Source organism: Aquarana catesbeiana, linkage group LG01, assembly GCF_042186555.1.
Source record: "Aquarana catesbeiana isolate 2022-GZ linkage group LG01, ASM4218655v1, whole genome shotgun sequence".
Lineage (NCBI taxonomy): Eukaryota > Metazoa > Chordata > Amphibia > Anura > Ranidae > Aquarana > Aquarana catesbeiana.
The window spans coordinates 450471180-450493621 of NC_133324.1; the positions used below are offsets into that span (position 1 = coordinate 450471180).

The 22442-nt window shown below is 42.9% G+C and overlaps 1 protein-coding gene across 5 annotated transcripts in view; it reads left to right on the forward strand.

Moving 5' to 3' along the window:
• Window positions 1-22442, forward strand: part of BNC2 (basonuclin zinc finger protein 2) — an 878778-nt gene that overhangs the window by 255789 nt on the left and 600547 nt on the right. For 4 of the 5 annotated variants that reach the window (XM_073636660.1, XM_073636651.1, XM_073636678.1 and 1 more), the window contains one exon: window positions 10146-10211. The exons of the other annotated variant lie outside the window; for it this stretch is intronic. In XM_073636660.1, the coding sequence (XP_073492761.1) occupies window positions 10146-10211 (66 nt within the window). The remainder of the gene's footprint in view (window positions 1-10145; window positions 10212-22442) is intronic. 5 annotated transcript variants of the gene reach the window in all.

Genomic DNA, 22442 nt, shown 5'->3' on the forward strand with positions numbered 1-22442 from the left:
TTTACAGTAATGAAAACAAGCAACTAATTGCTTGCAAGCAGTTGGAAATTAAAATATGAAAAAACTACTTTAAAGCACTTTTAACAGTGCTATTAATCATTACTCTCCAGGACAAGACACATCGATGCCATTTATTTCATTGTGCTGTCCCAAGGCTGAGTAGCTTTATGTATACAGCTACACTGTGTGCTTGATTTGAGCATGCTTTGTTGATGCTTTAATGCCAAACAGCGCTCATCCACAGCCCCAACATAAGCCTAAACATAATTTACCAATAAACGCTAGGCTCTTTGTCTAGCTGGAGCATTGCATGCATTTTAAATAAATCAGTTTATATATTCAGTAGAGAAAGGCTGGCCATACACAAAGCAAATTTCTTTCCTGCAACCATGGGTTGTTATAGCAGCTGCTAGCGATAAGAGCAAGATAATCTGGCAGGCTGGTTGTACCAAAGTTGATCGATCAATCAACTTGGTACATTCAGCCTGCCCATTAACAGTTCGAATCTAGACTTGTTCCTGCTGAACCGGCCGAGATTTGAACAGTGCATGGCCAGCCAGAGATGTGAGGCACTCACAGGGCTTAGCAAGAGTATCAAAGATCTGCAAGGCTATTTATTGCATGTCCAATCACTCCTGCCGGGCCATTGTCTTCTCCTGGTGGTGGGGGGGGGGGTCTGGGGCCGGCGGGGAAGCCATCCCCGCTGGGAGAAGACAGTGATTATCGCTAGCGGACTATAGCAGCTGCTAACAATAATCGCAAGAGAATCCGACAGGCTGGTTGTACTCAAGTTGATTGATCGATCGACTTGGTACATTCAGCCTGCTCATTAACAGTTCAAATCTTGGTCGATTCCTGCTGAACTGGCTGAAATTCGAACGTGTATGGCCGGCCTTAAACACCCATAACTTCTCATCACATTTGTCAGCCTCAAACATAAAAATAACACCCACAGTGAAAACTATAAGTCCAACTAATGTAGACTCTAAGGCCTAATCAGTGTGGGAAATCAAAGAGGGAATATACATATTTTAGTATGTTAAATATACCATTGAAAAAGTTTTGTTATATCTGTTACCTGTTGATCCTGCCAGAAACTTCTGTGCTAATAAGTTCCTGTGACTATTATCAGTTAAGATTGTTTCCAACTCTCTCTGTGGACTTCAGATCCCCTCCCCCCATGTTATGTAGGTGAGGAGGAGGTGTTCTATAGTCCTAACACATGTCCTGTTATAGGATGACAACGCCCCTTCTCTATAGATTCAATACAGTAAAAAAGCCTCATTCTCCTTGAAGAGGAGGCATTTTTAGGATCACGGGGTGAGAATAAAGGAAAGAGCCTGAAAAAAAGAAAACAAATGCAGCTGCCACATTTAGGGACTGGTAAGCTGCAATATTTTACATTTTTGTTTTTAGAAATACGGTAGATAGACTTCAACCTTTTCACTGCCAGGCCCTGCGCTCCACATTTAAACTCAGGTGGCCAGGACATTTTTGCAATTCTTCTGTTGTTTTTTAATTTTTCTCTTACAGCTTACAGAGTTTGTGACCCCCTAAACCATATATTTTCTCAAAGCATAGGATCAGTAGAAAAAAAAAGAAGGTGCTACAGATTTTTTTAGGCCCTAGGATATTTGCGCTAATGTTTGTCAAAACAATATTTTTCGCAAAAAAATACACTAAAATCATTATTAGTAGATACATACATGGCAACATTGACAAAACTCCTGCTATATTCCTATTAAACATAAAAGTCAAAACCGTATTGAGTTAATAAATAAAAAATATTAATAATAAATTGCGCCTTTTTGTGAAATGGTGAAAACTGAAGGTAAAAATGATTTACTCAGAAAATCCGGAGGCTACAATTTTTCACTTACAGCTTTCAGAATTTGAAAAGACTCCCCAAACCATACATTTTCTGAAAGTACATGACATGTAGAATAAAAAAAATGTGCTACTGATTTTTTAGGCCCTGTAATAATTGCACAAATGAAATCACTATTTCCACTAAAAATACACTAAAATCATTATTAGTGCACACAACATAACTTACAAAATTCCTGCTAAGTTGCTACTGAAGCCTTGTTCACATGGGGCGTACTAAAGCGTATGCCCATGGAGGGGAATGTTTACCTGCATGAAGATGCACAGGTGTTCCATGCATCCACATACAGGCAGTCCCATTTATGTTAATTGGGATACAATGGCTGCACAGGCATAGCTGCTGCTCCCAATCTGACATCCGTGTGGGTGTGGGTACATGACCCCAAATGCAGACAGTGTGAGCTCAGAGACATGAACCCAGACCCACATGGATGTAAAATTAGGAGCAATGGCTGTGTTCGTGCAGTTGCTACATCCCCAATGACATCAATGGGACTGCATGCACAGGAGTGCACGGAACACCTGTGCATGCCTGTACAGGTAAACACAGCCTTGCAGGGGTGTGTAGTCCCTGTGTGAACAAGGCCTTACTATGTTTTTTATTTTTTTTATTTATTTTTTATTTATTTAATAATTATTTAATTTAATATTTTGATCATTTTTTGGGGGGTTGGGGGGTTTGGTGAGAGGTCTAAATAGAACCCTGATGTCTATTTTTTGACACAGAGAAAGGGACTGAAGACAGTCTCTTTCTCTGCAGCCTAAGCTGCACATTGTATGAATGACGACCAAGGAGTCTGTATAGAGACTCCTATTCTTTCATAAACTGACACATAGTAAACATAGTGTACACAGGAGCGATTGCTGACTATGTCCATTGTAGGCAGTGGTGGTGCGACCATTAAGGGCGCACGGGCACCGCCCTCTCTCTCCAGCCACCCCCCCTCTGTGTATAATGGATAGAATCATGCATGCATGAATCTATCCATGGCCCCTGTAGCCAATCCCTATTCAGGCGTCCGGCCCCTTTTCGGACGCCGGGCGCCTGAATGACAGCAGCGATCGTGTTTTTGAAACACCTTATAAAAGCCATAGGCTCTAATAGGCTTCAAAAAAGGTGAACTGCGAGCGCAAAGCATTGCGCTCGCAGTTCACCCAGGTGTGTTAGAAAAGCAAATGAATGTTCGCTTTCCTAGCACTGAACCGCCTCTCAGCCAATCAGGTGCGCGGGTTGTTACCTGTCACCTGATTGGCTGAAACGACAGGCGCAACAATTGGATGCCTATCGGGAGGAGGGGAGGTGATGCACGGAGGACACAGGAGCCGCTGTCTGACCCGCTGCAAGGTCCCACTGCTCTCTGCTGTCACCCACCGCCACCGAGACAGGGTAAGTGCCGGGCAGATGGTGAGCAGGCGGGGGGGTCACTGTGGCACTATTTGATGGGCACAGTGACAGCATTTGATGTGGCACTATTTGATGGGCACAGTGATAGCATTTGATGTGGCACTGTTTAATGGGCACAACGACAGCATTTGATGGGGCACTATTTGATGGGCACAGTGGCAGCATTTGATGGGGCACGGTTGCGGCATTTTATGGGCACTGTGGCAGCATTTGATGGTGCACAGTGGCAGCATTTGATGGGGCACAGTGACAGCATTTGATGTGGCACTATTTGATGTGCACAGTGGCTGCATTTGATGGGCACAGTGGCAGCATTTGATGGGGCACAGTGGCACCATTGAATGAGGCACAGTGGCAGCATTTGATGGACACAGTGGCAGCGTTTGATGGGCACAGTGGCTGCGTTTGATGGGCACAGTGGCTGCGTTTGATGGCACAGTGGCTGCTATTGATGGGCACATTGGCTGCGATTGATGGGCATAATGGCTGTTTTTGATGGGCACAGTGGCTGCGATAGATGGGCACAGTGGCTGCAATTGATGGGTACAGTGGCTGCGTTTGATGGGCACAATGGCTGCGTTTGATGGCACAGTGGCTGCGTTTGATGGGCACAGTGAGGCTGCAATTGATGTTTCTTTTTTCAGAATTTTTCAGGTTGTTTGCGCCCCCCAAAAACTTTGAGCACCAGCCGCCACTGATTGTAGGAAAGGGAGAGGGCTGGTAAACACATGTTTATCAAGCCCCCCCCACCCCAAACTATTCTTGCCCTCCTCCTGACAGCTTCCCCGAGTGCTGGAGCAGCAGCTGCAGGAGGCGTGTGGGGGAGGAGAGAGTGTTGGCCAGCAGCGGGGGATCAGTGACGTGGGGACCATTGAAAAGGGGGGTTGGAGAAGCAGGGTCGACACATTTTTGTGCCTTGTAAGCCTCTGCAGTACCTGAAGCCAGCAGGAGAGGCAGAGGAGGGAAGCCGGCAGCTGCAGGAGATCGGGTTTGCGGGCGGGGGGGGGGGCAGGGTTGATGCTGGAGGGGAAAAGAAAAGAAGATGGGGGAGGATTTAAAAGAAGAGGAGCGGCAGGAGATGGATTGGCTAGAGACAGTGAAGTGCGGGCATTGAGAAGGAGGGGGTCACATTTGAGGTGAATAGCTCTGATCATGACCATGAGCTTATAGCAGGAGGAGGAATGTGAGGAATGTCAGGTCGGACATGGCCAGCTGGAAGCACTGCTGTAGGTCCATACGCCGTACAGACCTGGCAGCGAAAGGGTTAAGGCAGGCCATACATTATGCAATTTTCTTTCCTTCAACCACAGGTCCTGAGATTAACCACTTAAGGACTGCCCCACATACATATACTGCAGCAGGCCGGCCTTTTAACACGAAATCGGGTACCTGTACATGATTTTTTTCTTCCAGGTCTGGGGCGTGCACGCAGAGGTGATCGAATACCACCAAAAGAAAGCTCTATTTGTGGGAAAAAAGGGCATCAATTTTATTTGGGTATAGCGTCGTACCACCGTGCAATTGTCAGTTAAAGTATCGCACTGCCGTATCGCAAAAAATGGCCTGGTCATGAAAGGGGTAAAATCTTCCGGGGCTGAAGTAGTTAAACTCTCAATTATGGATTCGCTCTAAATGATCCCACTCAAAAATCCATTATAAAACAAAGTAGTAGTTCATGTTTTTTAATCCTTAGGGGCCCGTTCACACCATTTGCAATGAGGGAAAAGCATGATTTTGTGAGCATTTTCTGCACCGCACGGGAACATGCTGCCATCTGCAGAGGCCTGCGGATGACATTAACCACTTGCTTACTGGGCACTTAAACCCCCCCTCCTGTCCAGGCCAATTTTCAGCTTTCAGCGCTGATACACTTTGAATGACAATTGCGCAGTCATACAACACTGTACCCAAATTAAATTTTTAGCATTTTTTTCCCACAAATAGAGCTTTCTTTTGGTGGTATTTGATCACCTCTGCGGTTTTTATTTTTATTTAAAAAAATTTAAAAAGACTGATTTTTAAAAAAAATATATATATTTTTTTATATTTTGTTATAAAATTTTGCAAACAGGTAATTTTTCTCCTTTATTGATGTAAGCTGACAAGGCAGCACTGATGGGCACCTATAGGTGGCAGTGATGGGCACTGATGGGTGGCAGTGAGGGGCACTGATGGGTGGCAATAATGGGCACTGATCAGCACTGGTTGGTTACACTAATAGGCAGCACTTCTAGGTGGTACTGATTGGCACCACTGGTGGGCATTAATAGGTGGCACTTGTGGGCATTGATAGGTGATACTCATGGGCATTGATAGGTGGCACTGGTGGGCACTGTGGGCACTAGCAAGTGGCAATGGCAGGTGGCACTGGCAGGGGGTACTGGTGGGCACAGATGAGGCAGAATGATGAGGCAGAATTACCTCTTCCTCTTCGGGACTGATTTCCCTTGCACATAAGCCGGTGATCAGCTTTTTTTTCTCCTCTCCTCTCCTCTCCGATTACCGAGCTTTTGTTTACATCATGTGATCAGCTGTCATTGGCTGACAGCTGATCAGATGGTAAGGGGACGGGACCGGTGACTCGGTGATCACAGCACGCTCCGCGCGTGCCCTGCAGGGCGCGCGCAGGAAGCGTGCAAAGGGGAGGACGTCATATGATGACCTCCCGGAAATTCAGGTCTGTGCTGTGACCGTCATTCGGCTATAGCGCGAACGCCAAGTGGTTAATTGTTAAAGGCACCCCACACATCTAGAAAATGGGTGCTTTTGCGGCCACCAAAATACATGGTACTGCAATACCATAAAGTTTGGTGGATTTCAAAAGTCATGCCTGGCGTACTTTTTGCACGTTCCTGCGCATTTGGCAGCCTAGCCCTGAAAGATTTCTAAAGATTGGAACAGTAGACAACAGTACTGAAAAGGGAAGTGGATGAAAAGAAAATATTAAACTGTTTTTTTTTGTTTTTTGTTTTTTTTAATCGTCACCTCTTTATTGGTTTTATTGACACACCAGATTTACATGAAACAAAACGGTACACAAAACAGTATCTGTCATTTCTTAAAAATTATCAGAGAAAATGAAGAATTGGATTATAGACCAGAGTAAACTTCAGTCCTTTAAAATATTTTTTTTTTAGTTTTTAGTTGTCGCATTGGTTTAAAACACCCTTTACTGGCAGCATTTTGGAACACTGGGGTTGATTTACTAAAACTGGAGAGTGCAACATCTGGTACAGCTCTGTATGGAAAACAATCAGCTTCTAAATTCAGCTTGTTCAATTAAGCTTTGACAATAAAAAAAAAGTGGAGGCTGATTGGTTGCAATTAGGGATGGGCTTTATGTTCGGGTCGAGCATGAGTTCGACTCGAACATTGGCTATTCGCCCGTTTGCCGAACAGCGAACAATTTGGGGTGTTCGCGGAAAATTCGAAAGACGGGGAACACCCTTTAAAAGTTTATGGGAGAAATCAAAAGTGCTAATTTTAAAGGCTTATATGCATGGTATTGTCTTAAAAAGTGTTTGGGGATATTACATGTATCAATGCAAAAAGAAGTTTTAAAAACGGCCGTTTTTTAGGGAGCAGCGATTTTAATAATGCTTAAAGTGAAACAATAAAAGTGTAATATTCCTTTTAATTTTGTACCTGGGGGTGTCTATAGTATGCCTGTAAAGGGGCGCATGTTTCCCGTGTTTAGAACAGTCTGCCAGCAAAATGACATTTCTAAAGGGGAAAAAAGTAATTTAAAAGTGCTAGAGCTAGTGCCGGCTATAATGAATTGTCGGGAAAAAAAGTAATTTAAAAGTGCTAGAGCTAGTGCCGGCTATAATGAATTGTCGGTCCGGCAATACACATAAAAGTTAATTGATAAAAATGGCATGGAATTCCCCCACAGGGTAACCCCGAACCAAAATTTAAAAAAAAAATGCATGGGGTCCCCCTAAATTCCATACCAGGCCCTTCAGGTCTGGTATGCATATTAGGGGGAACCCCGCGCCAAATTTTTTTTTTTAAATGGTGTGGGGATCCCCCTCAAAATCCATACCAGACCCTTCAGGTCTGGTATGGATTTTAAGGGGAACCCTGCACCAAATTTTTTTTTAAAAATGGCGTGGGGTCCCCCCAAAAATCCATACCAGACCCTTATCAGAGCACGCAACCTGGCAGGCCACAGGAAAAGATGGGGGGACTAGAGAGCGCCCCGCCTACTGAACTGTACCAGGCCACATGCCCTCAACTGCCCTCAACATTGGGAGTGTGCTTTGGGGTAGCAGCCCCCCAAAGCACCTTGTCCCCATGTTGATGGGGAGAAGGGCCTCATCTCCACAACCCTTGCCCGGTGGATTTGGGGTCTGCGGGCAGGGGGCTTATCAGAATCTGGAAGCCCCCTTTAACAAGGGGACCCCCAGATCCCAGCCCCCCCTGTGTGAAATGGTAAAAAAAAAGACTACATGCCTTGGAACAAGTCCTTTATTAAAAAAATAAAAAAATAAAACTGTCCCACGAAGTCTTCTTCTTCTTGCGCTCCGACGGACCAAAAAAGAAAAAAAAAGCCGCAAACCGCCTACGATCTGCCTCCATGGGAGGCACCCACTTTAATGACGGGCCTCTCAGGTAACAGTTCTTTTATAAGTGAGGGCGGAGCCACATGATGTCATCGCCGGGTGACCCCGCCCTCTCTGACGTAAGGGTATATGATATCCCGATGGCTTTCCCATAGCGTCAGAGGGGAACGGGGTCACTCAGTTACGTAACCAGGTGGCCCTGCCCCCTCTGACGCTACAGGAAAGCCATAGGCATATCCCCTTACGTCAGAGGGGGGCGGGGTCAAACCGGCAATTACATTGTATGGCTCCACCCTCACTTATAAAAGAACTGTCACCTGAAAGGCCCGTCATTATGGCGGGTGCCTCCCATGGAGGCAGATCGTAGGCGGCTTGAGGCTTTTTTGTTTTTTTTCTTTTTCGGTCCATCGGAGCGCGAGAAGAAGAAGAAGACTCCGTGGGACAGTTTATTTTTTTAATAAAGGACTTGTCCCAAGGCGTGTAGTGTCTTTTTTTTACCATTTTCACACATTTTTTGTGAAATGGTAGGGGCCCTGAAGGGTCTGATATGGATTTTGAGGGGGACCCCCACGCCATTTTTTTTTTTAACATTTTGGTGCGGGGTTCCCCTTAATATCCATACCAGACCTGAAGGGCCTGGTATGGAATTTAGGCGGACCCCCACGCATTTTTTTTTAAATTTAAGTTCGGGGTTCCCCTGTGGGGAAATTCCATGCCGTTTTTATCAATCAACTTTTATGTGTATTGCCGGACAGACAATTCATTATATCCGGCACTAGCTCTAGCACTTTTAAATGACTTTTTTTCCTGACAATTCATTATAGCCAGCACTAGCTCTAGCACTTTTAAATTACTTTTTTTTCCCGACAATTCATTATAGCCGGCACTAGCTCTAGCACTTTTAAATTACTTTTTTCCCAACAATTCATTATAATCGGCACTAGCTCTAGCACTTTTAAATGACTTTTTTCCCTTTAGAAATGTCATTTTGCTGGCAGACTGTTCTAAACATGGGAAACATGCGCCCCTTTACAGGCATACTATAGACACCCCCCCCCGGTACAAAATTTAAAGGAATATTACATTTTTGTTGTTTCACTTTAAGCATTATTAAAATCACTGCTCCCAAAAAAAGTCAGTTTTTAAAACTTTTTTTGCATTGATACATGTCCCCTGGGGCAGGACCCGGGTCCCCAGACACTTTTTAAGACAATATCATGCATATAAGGCTTTAAAATTAGCACTTTTGTTTTTTTATGTTCGTGTCCCATAGACTTTAACGGTGTTCGCGTGTTCGAACAAATTTTTGGCCTGTTCGCATGTTCTGGTGCGAACCGAACGGGGGGGGTGTTTGGCTCATCCCTAGTTGCAATGCAGAGTGGCACTAGATTTTGCACTCTCCAGTTTCAGTAAATCAACCCCACTACTTTCACACCCAAGCTGCCTGGTTCTCTAATAGTCACAGGTCCCCCTGCACCCCTGCCAATCAATAGTGTTGCTGTGGAAGCGAGAGCACTGTTGATTGGAGCAGGAAGAAAGTGGAAGTGTTGGACCACTGTAATCCTGGGCTGCTGCATTGTGTGTGAGATAAGTGACCCGAATTTCAACATGCTGATATCACAGGGTATTCTTGCTGCAGCACATATCAACTTAAAAACTGAACGAGCAGCATAATTATTTATTGTATCTGTAGCCTGGCTAAGTACGGTTGTTTAATTGGGCTTTAAAGTGGTTGTACACCCTGTACACACCTTTATATTAAGGCTTACCTGTAGGTGCTGGAAATATCTCCTAAACTTCCACGGTTTAGGAGATATTTACAAAAAAGCGATGTCTGCGACGCATGCGCACTTTAGAAAGGGTAGATCGTGCCGTTTCTAATAGGGGTCATGCTGTGACTGACATGCGCGGGTGTGACATTACGCGACTCCGGCCAGACACAGAGCCGGAGTTCGCGGCCCCGGAAGGAAGAGGGGTGAAGATGGATGCTCGCTGATGGGGACAGCGTTGACATCGCAGGTTTCGGTTTCAGGTAAGTGACACATAATGGGATACAATGCGATGCATAGTAGCCCATTATGCTTTACCTTTGCAGGAAAATAAAGAGGAAGTAAAACTCACCAGAGTTTCTTTCCTCTTTAAAGTTCATCTCCCTCATTTTTTCTTGATTGTAGTGGTATGAATATGTTATTATTATTATTATTATTATTATTATATGTTAAATGATTTCGGTTTTCTGGTCATTTGCTTGAATTCTGGGGATGACAGGAGTTTTTCTTTTGCTTTAGGATCAGATAAAGAATGGTTTAGGAAGAGAGTTAACAAATCTGATGGTGTCTCCAGAAGTCAAATCGGTAAGTACTGTATTGTTTCCTGAGGTTTTTTCCAGTTCATGGCAAAGCCTGTGTGGGCATGCAAAGAAAAGAGTTACCAATCACTAGTGGAAGAATGGGTGAATTATAGTAAAACTTTAGGTAAAATTTTTCTTTTTCATTGTGGATAGAGTAAAGCCTACTACACACGGGCTGAATGTCGGCCCGTGTGTATGGCAGCCGGTCCGACAGAAGCCGTTGAAGGCTCATGACTGAAAAAGGTCTGCCGACCGACTCCCGGTCAGTGCTCTCAGCCAATGGCCAAGCCGAGAGCACTGACTGGAGTTTTCTGGTAGGGAGGCTGTCCCTTTGTCAGAACAAAATAGCTCAGCAGCGGAGACCACTGTACTTACATTGGATTGTTAGTACAGCGGCTCTGACCTGAGCTGTCAATTGTCAACCGCTGGGTTGAACGAAAAAAAAAACTAGTGGTGTATACGAGGCTTAAGGGAGGGTTATAACTCCTGAAATATTTATTTTTTCCCTATTTGTCCCTATTTGTCCTCATTTACCTTCACTTCCTGTACCATAGCCAAAACAGGAAAAGAGCGGAAATCCCTGTGAATCTCTTGGGGACCCACAGGTCTCCAGAACTAGTGTCCCCGTTAGAAGATTTCCCCTCTATTACTTTTCTGGGGACAACTCAAAATTTGGGATTTTCTTTCACTTTTAATGATAATGGTAAACAGGACAAATAGAGAGGGTGAATCTCCCTAATGGGGGTACAGACAGCAATGAAAACTGACAGGTGTTATAATCCCTCTCCCCTCTATCCAAAACTAAAAAAAATAGTTTTGCCTTTAGTTATACTATAAAACTGTTAGTATAGTGTAGTTTTGTTCTAATATGTAAGGATATGTGAGGACATGCAGTTGCTATATTATATTTGCATAGAAAAGCAAATGAAAAAGTAAATAAAAAAGCAAGTGTAAGGCATCTCAAACAGGGGCGGATCCAGAGTCTAGTCTCGGAAGGGGCACTGCCAGAAAATAAGTTTTTTGCGGGCAACTTCTCAGGGAAATGGCTGGTGTTGGTGCTTCAATCATCCTGGCACCATGGTTGTTATGGTGTTAGGATGATTAAAGCGCATTATTTCTATTATTACATTGTTTTATAAATATAAATAGTTCAACTCACCATAATGCAGAATCAGTGGGAGCCCTGAGCATGTCACTTGCCACATCACCTGCCACCAGATGCGAATTGTCACTTGCCACGTCACCTGCCACAGGTTGTGGATTGTCACTTGCCATGTCACCTGCCACAAGTTGTGGATTGTCACTTGCCACGTCACCTGCCACAAGTTGCAGATTGTCACTTGCCACGTCACCTGCTACAAGTTGCAGATTGTCACTTGCCAAGTCACCTGCCACAAGTTGCAAATTGTCACTGGCCACATCACCTGCCACAAGTTGCAGATTGTCACTTGCCACACCACTTGCCACAAGTTGCGGATTGTCACTTGCCACGTCACCTGTCACCAGATGCAGATTGTCACTTGCCACGTCACCTGCCACATGTTGCGGATTGCCACTTGCCACGTCACCTGCCACAAGTTGCGGATTGTTACTTGCCTGCTACAATTGTCACTTTCCTGCTAAGGTGGGGATTGTCACTTCCTGTGTCCCAGAGTGAAGTCAGGCAGCAGAGAGATGATGTAATCTCTCTGCTTCCCACGGCTGCCTGCACAGTGAGGGCAGAACTGCAGGGATGCAGGGCAGGGGCCGGGTGGTGAGAGAGAATGACATCTCTCTACTCCCCCGCCCGCGGCCCACTGATTGGCCAGCCACTCACTCACCTGCCGACTGGCCTGCCCGCTCACCCACGAGCCTCCCGCCCTCTCACTCACCCTCCTGCCGAGCTGACCGCCCGCCAAGCCGCCCGCTCACTCACCCGTCCACCAAACTGCCCGCCCACCGAGCCACCCGTTGACACCCCCGCTGACTGGCCCACCGCTCACCCGCAACTAATTTCTCGGGGGGGCAATTGCCCCATTGCCCCCACCGGATCTGCCCCTGATCTCAAATGCAAGTCAGTTATACCTGTGTACACACGCCTTAAAGTGATTGTAAAGACATACAAAGACATACAAACATGTTATACTTACCTGCTCTGTGTAGTGGCTTTGCACAGTGCAGCCCCAATCCTCCTCTTCTCGGGTCCCTCTTTTGGGAATCCTGGTCCCTCCCTCCTGTTGCGTGCCCCCACAGCAAGCAGCTTGCTGTGGGGGCACCCGAGGCGAGTCACAGCTCCCTGTGTCCATTCAGACACCGAGCCCGCCCCATCTCTTTCCTGATTGGCTAGCTGGCTTTGATTGACAGCAGCGGGAGCCAATGGTGCCGCTGCTGTGTCTCAGCCATTCAGGAGGCAGAGTCTCGGATGGCTGACACACTTGTGGGTTAGTATTAGGGGGGCTGCTGCACACAGAAGGCTTTTTATCTTATATCTTTAAGATAAAAACCTTCTGCCTTTACAACACCTTTTATATAAAAAGTAGTAGTGATTATTACTCACAGACCTCCTGCTTCCAAGACTAGATGTACCTTCTATACTCTTTAGTTTGTTATGCAGACTTACTTTTTTTCTCATTTTCTCAAGTCCATGATCAATGAGGTTTTTTATTTTCTTGATCAAACAGGAAAAACTTTTAAAGTGTAATGCACTTTAATGCCTGGCAAGTGTTTTTTTAAGTCATATATTATTATTAATATTATTCTCATTATACAAGATTTGTATAGTGCAAAAAGTTTGTGCAGCACTTTACAATATAAAGGGAGACAGTACAGCAACAATAAAATTTACCAAGAGGGTTAGGAGGGCCCTGCTCCTGGGAGTTTACAATCTAATAGGGAGGGGCAAGTGGAACAAAAGATAATAACTGTGAGGGAAAAACTGATGGGAGAAATTAAAGATGTATTTGTTATCTGAAGGCAAGATAGGCTTCCCTGAAGAGATGAGTTTTCAGGGATCAATTACCAGGACCCTGCATTCACTATATCTGGTCTCCCACAGTACACAGAACATGGAAATGCAATTATTTTAGTAAAAATAAACTGCTAAATACCTTTTCTCATCAGCAGTATACAGCAGTCTTGTGACTTCTATCAGTGTCTGGTTAAAGCTTGTAGGAGGAGTTTTCATTATCCTCTCCCTGTCCTATGAGGTTGCAGGAACCCTGGCCCTCTCTCTGGACAGTGCTGATTGGCCCTGTGCCGATCACATGCACCCTCCCCCCACCAAAAAAAAAAAAACTCTATAGCAATACACACCAAACTAAGCTTGTGTACAGTGCCCCCAAGGCTCTGTACCATCAGAAGATGGATTGGGGACTGTGGAAGAAGGGGAAGACAGGATCAAACAGCCGTTTTACACAGTGCAGAGGGTAACCCCTTAGGCTCCACAGTGAGAATACCAAGCAAGCGTAACTGCATACACAGACTGACTTTACTGTTGTGGGTTTAGTAACACTTTACAGACAGGTTGGAGTAGAGAGTTCCAGAGGATGGGAGAGGCTCTGGAGAAGTCCTGGAGGTGAGCATGGGAATGCTCATCATATATAGAGTGGGACAAGTTAGAACCTCTTCTGGTTTTATTACATTGCTGGGGATATTGTAACGAGCCCCTTGCTCGCTTGGTTCCACTCTCCCGACACTCCTCTGCGGCTATAGAATCAGATTGCAGATCGCAACATCTGATGGTTCGGTCACCCGACGCTCCGGGACTAGAACTACAGCTATGTGCCGTTCTAATCCAGTTGTGTAGCTCAGAACAAACACCAGGCAGGCTGTATGTAAGTTCAAACAGGAATCTCTTTTATTGAAAAATACAGGCTCTTTTATACAATAAAAGAGGAGGTGCGTAACTCCGGCTCATGTTACTCTGAACATACACCTGTGACCAGAAACCTAATTAACATGGGCTAATTAACTAATCTCTTTAGACAGCCTAGATGACTCAGACATGACCTTTAGGCCAGACTGGCCGTCTTGTAGCTCAGAAAACCCAATCAACATTATCACAATAGCAGAGTTAATTAACACAAACAACAATGGGGATCTAATGACTCTTAGATCCCATACTAGAGACTTATTTACAATACACATTCTAGCAGGCAACAGACAGACAGGTGGCTGGAATTGACATCAGCTCCTAACAGTATTTGTCCCAGCATTATGAATCAGCCACTATTTCTAATATGGCAAATCTAGGGTCCCCAGAGTCTGTGTGCCCTGGGGGACAAGGACGCTAATCCACAGTAATACCACCTCAAGGGTCCCCAGGCATACAGCTCACAAAGAGCACCGTTCCCCCAATTGCCAGGGCCCACAATCGATCGGCAAGAGGCTAGCATTCAGTCCCCTCCAAAAGTCTCTCTCCCGGCTAGGTCCGTCACAGATATATTTCCTTACTTCTTGTATTGGTGATGTAAGCATGAATGAAAGCGAAGGGAAATTTACAGTGGCGGCTCAGACAGTAATATAAAACTGGTGTAATTTCCAGCCATCTTGTACACTAACAAAAAATATTTTATTATGGCCTTTGCTGGGATTTATCCTTAACTTCATGTCCAGGTGAGAATGCTCTCACTCAGACAGAACGTTTATGTAAATGTCCTCGATGGGGACACACGCACCAATAAAATATGACCAAGCTTCTATTCCTCCCCAATCTATGCATAGCTAAACAAAACCTTTGTCTTGAGTAACACTTTATGCTTTTAATGGACAATATTTCTACTACGCATTATAAATAATGTATGAGATTGAATGTCTGCTTTACGATTGAAGTTTCTAAATGACCTTTGATAGAAAAATAAATATATTTGAGAGAGGTTTTCTATAAATACATTGTTAACCTTCTAAAAAGTGACAATAGAGTAGAGTCACTAGTTGGCTTTTTAAAACTGTTGTGAATGCCAGTAATGACAGTGCCTTGATACAGTTCCTAGCTCTGTTCCTGTCCACCTAGAGCTGCTCCCTCTCCACCAGCTGTATTCTTCATAATTTAAAATAAATAAGTTCTTGTAATGGAACTAGAGACCTCTTATAAGTGACATGGCTGGATTGCAGGACTGAGAGCTCTGGTGGATCGTCAGGGTGGACTGACCTTTCATAATACTGTATGTGTTTACATATGAAATAGCATGATAAGTTATCTTGGTAATATTCAAGCCCTATTTTTTAGAAAAAAGAAAAATTCTTGGAAAAACACTTTAACGTGAATGTGAATGTATAACATCACTGAAAACGAAGTATGTCTTTTGTTAAATATTGCAAATGTAATACAGCTGCATTCTTTAGCTTTTGTTTGCCCCCGTTCCTTTTTTTTTTTTTTAATGGATGCAGTGGAAAGAAAAGCAAGTTGTACTGGACACATATTTAAAGCACATGATGATGATAATCAACTAAGGGTGAGGAGGGGCGTTAACATTTAAAAATGCATTTTCTTGACTGCCAGGTACTGCCAGATGTTGATATTGGCTGTGCTAGTGTGGGGTCACACAAGGCATGGAGAAGCTCAGGGCTGTGGGGACTGGAATTCCAGGTCTTTATTTCTACTTGTTAATATTTTGTAGGACACTAGTCTGATTCTACTTAAAAAGCACCAGTCTTATGAAACACATTTAGATTCTAAACAGTAAAACAACCAACTAAAGTTCACATTTTTCTGTGGATTAATGTTCGTGCGAACCATAATGCAAGATAATACTGAGACGATAACATGGGAATGACACATGAACATGAGTGATATAGGTGCTGCCGCCCCGAATGGGTTACAATATGGGAAAGACTCCTCCAACCTCCACCGCAGCCAATTTACAGTCATTAATGAATTTATTTTTAGAAAAAGGTTTTTAGTAAAAAAAAAAAAAAAATAGCAACGTAATATAAACACATAGACGTTTAAAATATGAGCTCTGGTTTAACAACAGTACATGTTTTACAGTAACATATAAAAACAATACATACATATATTTTTTTGACAGCAAATTAATAGACATGTGTATTCGTTTTCGTCCGAATGCATTTTTGTCCGAATTTCAGGTATTTTTGTTATCGTTTTAACAAACGATAACGCAAGTGCAGAATACAAAAACCGAAAGATCCGACATAAACAAATGCATTATTTTCATTTTCATTGCGACAACAGTTCGATATAGATAAGAGATTCGACATGACGCTGAAAATAAAAATCTGTGTCTATCGAACCTGTGGTAGAATGTGCCTAACCTTAACTCTATTAGTCCAAGATTTTTCTACATAGAGAGAAAAGATTTGACATAGAGAGAAAAGATTCGACATAGGGGAGAAAAGATCGCTGCTGGAATTGGGTGGGGGAAGTAAAATAAAAATAATGATGATGATGAATGCAGAACAATAGTCTAGCAAGCTACAGTTCAACTTAACTTTTTCATAATAATCTGCTGCTATTGTGTTAGTGTTGTGAACTTGATAGTGATACTAGTGTTGCTAGTGTTGTGATAGCCTCAGAGGCTGCCCGTGTTGTGGGGGGGGATTTATTATTATAGATTCTACATTATAATGCCATATCGATATCTGACACAACGTCGGATGCCGCGCCCGCCATTGCACTTGGTGATTGAGAAACAAATGTGAAAGTTGGCTGACTGTTGGGGTAGAGTAGACCATTCAACATGAACGACGAAGATTCGACAAAGCAACTAAAAACATACGAACGTCGAATCTTTGGCTTATGGTGTCTGTCGAAAATTCTAAGAAGATTCGATGGAGCAGCTAAACTGTACGACGCTAAAAACGTACATTTACGGTCAAATGCATCCGCCCATAGGCTATAGAAAAATTCTGATGTTGGTTGACTAGTAAAATAATTCATAAATATAATTATTACTAGTCATACAACATTAGAATTCTACTACAGCTAGCTTGTAAGCGGAAAATTCGACCGGAAATGTACACGTACAGTTTAGCTGCTCCTTCGAATCTTCTTTGAACATTCGAGAGACACCATAAGCCTTCAATGACAGATTCAACCTTAGTTAATTTGGATTTTCGGACAAATGCAATTTTTAACGAAAAAGGAAATAAATAAAAACGAATTTCGGGAGTAACTAAATAAATTTAGTTTTCAGACGAAAACGAAATTCCGAAATGAAATATTTCAGTGTGCACATGTCTACAAATTAATCCCCTGAGGAAGACTTTAACCACGCATGTCGAAACACGTTGGGAATTTACATACCAGATGTTTGACTAGATATCATGTACTGTTGTATGGTTATACATTGTTGTAGAATTTTGAATGGTGTTGTACATCTCCGACCAAAGCTCATATATTAAATGTTTATGTGTTTATATTACGTTGCTATTTTTTATTTTTTTTTTTATATATAAAATTTTTTTCTAAAAATAAATTATTATTATTAATATTATACAGGATTTATATAGCGCCAACAGTTTACGTAGCGCTTTACAACTTGAGGGTAGACAGTACAAATACAATACACTTTAATACAGTAGGAATCAGAGGGCCCAAAAAATTCATTAATGACTGTAAATTGGCTGTGGAAAAACCCCATTGGGGGAGACTTTCCCATATTGTAATACTGAGAAGATATTTTGTATCCATTGAAACTCCATTGCGTTCTGATTGTATCTTTTTTTTGCTTAATGACATAAAGTTTCTTTGTAAAAGATGTAAATATCACCTGCAATAATAATTTATGAACTGGTCTGTCACCAAAATTCAGCTTTCTGAAAAATTTAGTTTCACAATTATTAAGGTGCAAAACCTTTTGTGCTGCAACACCCCCCCCCAGAGCCCCCCTTTTACTTACCTGAACCTGATCGTTCCATCAACGGGGACAAGCCCACTAGCTCCAGCCGCTATCTCAGGTCCTCATTGGATAGATTGATAGCAGCAGGAGCCATTGGCGCCCGCTACTCTCAATCAAATCCAGTGACACCGGAGCCGGGAGCGGGGCTGAGTCCTGCTGTCTGTGTCAATGGATACAGCAACAGGACTCGGGAGCAGGCCCGCATGAGTGCCTTCTTGGAAAGCTGCTCTCCGAGGGGGCACTCGAGAAGAGGAGGAGCCAGGAGCACCGCGGGGGTACCCCAGAAAAGCAGAATCAGGGTTGCTCTGTGCAAAACCCTTGCACAGAGGAGGTAAGTATGGCATGTTTGTTATTAAAAAAATGTAAAAATTGGGCTTTACTATAACTTTAATAAAGTAAACCATTTTTTCTCTGAAAATGTATGCTACTGAGGAAAGAATAATTTCAGTCAAAGGGAAGAAATTACAATTTTTATGGATACATGGTTATCGTTTGAAGGGTACTTGATATCTGGAACATGTCTGCTCATGCATGCTAAACTAAACTTTGGCAACCAAGTGCAGGTACACTCCATTGGGACCAATGCATAATGTGTAACAGGGTTTAATCTCCACAGTGTTAAGCCCCCCCCCCCCACCAATCATATAAATGCATTATCCAATTGGGATGCGCCAAGCTGCCCTGGGTTCGCTTCAAGCAGGGTTCAGTGAACTTCAAAGTAGTTCAGATGCAATCTATAGGATCTGAATCTGTCAAATCAAAAATGCCAATTTTCTGGGCTAATAGTCATTAAAATAGCTTGGGGTAGACACTGCCCTAGGGAAAATGAACCAATGCTAAAAAAAAGTTTTTAAAAAAGTTTTTATAAAATCAGTTTGCCCCGAAGCAGAGAATTTTTAAATACTTTAACCGCTTGCTGACTGCCTCAAGCAGATATACTGCGGCAGAAGGGCTTGTACAGGCAGAATCATGTACCTGTACGTTCCCCTTTAAGAGGCAGCCAGCGGGCGCTCCGTGAGTCGGGTCGCGGGTCCCGCGGACTCAATCGCCGCGGGGATACCCGCAATCACCTCACGGGGAGAAAGAAAGGGGAGATGCTAATGTAAACAAGCATCTTCCCGTTCTGCCTAGTGACAGTGTCACTGATCTCTGCTCCCTGTCGTCGGAGCAGAGATCAGTGACATGTCACACACAGCCATGCCCCGCACAGTTAGAAACACGCCCCTAGGACACACTTATCCCCTACACTGCCACCTAGTGGTTAACCCCTTCACTGCCAGTGTCATTTACACAGGAATCAGTGCATTTGTATAGCACTGATTGCTGTATAAATGACAATGGTCCCAAAAATGTGTCAAAAATGTCCGATGTGTCCGCCATAATGTTGTAGTCACGATAAAAATCGCTGATCGCCACCATTTAAAAAAAAAAAAATATTAATCAAAATGCCATAAAACTATCCCCTATTTTGTAAACGCTATAACTTTTGCGCAAACCGATCAATAATCGCTTATTGCAATTTTTTTACCAAAAATATGTAGAAGAATACGTATCGGCCTAAACTGAGGAAAAAAATAGTTTTTTATATATTTTTGGGGATATTTATTATAGCAAAAAGTAATAAATAATGCGTTTTTTTTCCAAATTGACGCTCTTTTTTTGTTTATAGTGCAAAAAATAAAAACTGCAGGGGTGATCAAATACCACCAAAAGAAAGCACTATTTGTGGGAAAAAAAGGACGTCAATTTTGTTTGGGAGCCACGTTGCACAACTGCGCAATTGTCAGTTAAAGCGACATAGTGCCGAATCGCAAAAAGTGCTCTAGTCAGGAAGGGGGTAAATTCTTCCAAGGCTGAAGTGGTTAAGTGAAAATTAAAGAGGCTATATTCACTGAAATAACATGCTTGCAGCAGTGCCTGAATTCTGCCTGTGAGGGGCACATCTCTGTGTTGTACAAAAAATGCTACAGCAACCCTGACATTTACAAAGGAAAAAAGTGTTTAACCACTTAAAGTTTAAAACAGTTTTTTTTGCTAGAAAATTACTTAGAACCCCCAAACATTATATATTTTTTCTAACACCCTAGAGAATAAAATGGCGGTCATTGCAATACTTTTTTTCACACCGTATTTGCGCAGCGGTCTTACAAGCGCATTTTTTTGGGAAAAAATTCACTTTTTTGAATAAAAAAATAAGACAACAGTAAAGTTAGCCATTTTTTTTTTATATTCTAAAAGATAATGTTACGCTGAGTAAATTGATACCCAATATGTCACGCTTCAAAATTGCGCCCACTCGTGGAATGGCGTCAAACTTTTACCCTCAAAAATCTCCATAGGCGAAGTTTAAAAAATTCTACAGGTTTCATGTTTTGCGTTACAGAGGAGGTCTAGGGCTAGAATTATTGCTCTCACTCTAACGATCGTGACGATACCTCACATGTGTGGTTTGACTACCGTTTTTATTAAAAAAAAAAAAAAATATATCATTTGAAAAAATGACATTGAAAAAATGTGGCTTTAAGAGGTATGGGCAGAAGTGAGGTTATGACGTCGCTTCCGCCCTGCAGTATCATGGAGACGGGTGGGGGCCATCTTCCCCTCATTCATCTCCATGCATGGCTAGGGAACAGATGCGATTGCCTCCGCCGCTGCCGACCGCTCCAAACAAAATTGATTTTCCCACAAATAGAGCTTTCTTTCTGTGATATTTGATCACCTCTGCGGTTTTTATTTTTTGCGCTATCAGCAAAAAAAGACCTACAATTTTGGAAAAAAAAAACCAATGTTTTTTACTTTTTGCTATAAAACATATCCAGTAACTAAATGTTAATTTCTTAAATGTTAAAATCTAATTTCTTCATCAATTTAGGCCAATTTGTATTCTGCTCCATGTTTTTGGTAAAAAAAATCCAATTAGCGTATATTGATTGGTTTGCGCAAAAGTTATCACGTCTATAAACTATGGGATAGATTTAGGGACTTTTTTTTTTTTTTACTAGATTTTTAGTGGAACTGCGACATTGCGAGTGACACCAATACAGTGATCAGTACTAAAAAAAATGCACTGACATTGTATAAATTACACTAGTAGGGAAGGGGTTAACATTAGGGGCAATCAAAGGTTACATGTGTTCCCTATGTGTGCTTTTAAACTGTGTGGGGGATGCTGACACTAGACAAAGAGAGAGATTGGTGTTCTTGATTTGTGGGAATTACAGATCTCTCTCTTCCACTATGTCAGAACAATGGTTTTAGCACTGATCACTGTATTGGTGTCACTGGTCCCCAAAAAGTGTAATTTAGTGTCCCTAAATCTATCCCATAGTTTGTAGACGCGATAACTTTTGCACAAACCAAATTTACGCTAATTGGGATTTTTTTTTTACGAAAAATATGTAGCAGAATAAAAATTGCCCTAAATTGATGAAATTTTTTTTTTTTTTAATCTTTTATTGGATATGTTTTATAGCAGAAAGTAAGAAAATAAATTCTTTTTTTATTTATAGCGCAAACAAAACCGCAGTAGTGATCAAATACCACCAAAATCTATTTGTGCCTTGCTTACATAGGCAGACCGCTGTTCTGTCATTCCCCCAAACGATCGCAGGTGGCTGGCGGCCATCGCAGCCGCCGGACCCATTTATTGGCTCCTGCTTTGTCCAATCACAGCGGTAGTGGGTCGCCAGCAGCGCGAGCGTGCACCCCAGACCAGGAAGTGCGAACAACATACAAGTACGTTGTCTCGCGCAGCTGGGCCGCCCTGCCACCGTATATTGCGGTGGGTGGTCCGAAAGAAGTTAAAAATGCCATCAAAAAACATGTAATTGACAGCTTCCTTAAAAAAAAGCACAGAGGGTCCTCCAGGGTCTGCTATGTAGTTTGGGGGGCCTTTTCTTCTAAAAGAAGCTAGAAATACATGTAATTTGGTAGCAATTTAAACTCTCTTTTTCAATTGGTAAACGTCACTATTGTTGTAACACATCCTACAGCAAGAATGAAAAAAATTTGTATAACTCCCCCACCCCTCCAAAAATGCATACCAGGCCCTTTGAATCTGGTAAAGATTTTCAGGGGTACCTCACGCAAAACAAACAAAAAAAAAAAGTCCCCCAGGAATTCAATACCAGACCCTTAATCTAAGCATGCTGCCTAAATGGCCAGTGAAGGGATGGCAGAAAATGAGCGTTCCCCCCCCTACCACACCCCCAACATGGGGGAATACCTCACTGGGAGGGGGAACCTCTACCTTGTCCCAATGTTGATGAGGACAAGGGCCTCCTCCCTGCAACCCTGGTCAGCGGTTACGGTGGATTTGAGGACAGGGGCTTATTGGAACATGAAAGTGACCATATTTGGGCAGTGATGTCACTGCAATTGACACACCTTTGCTTAAG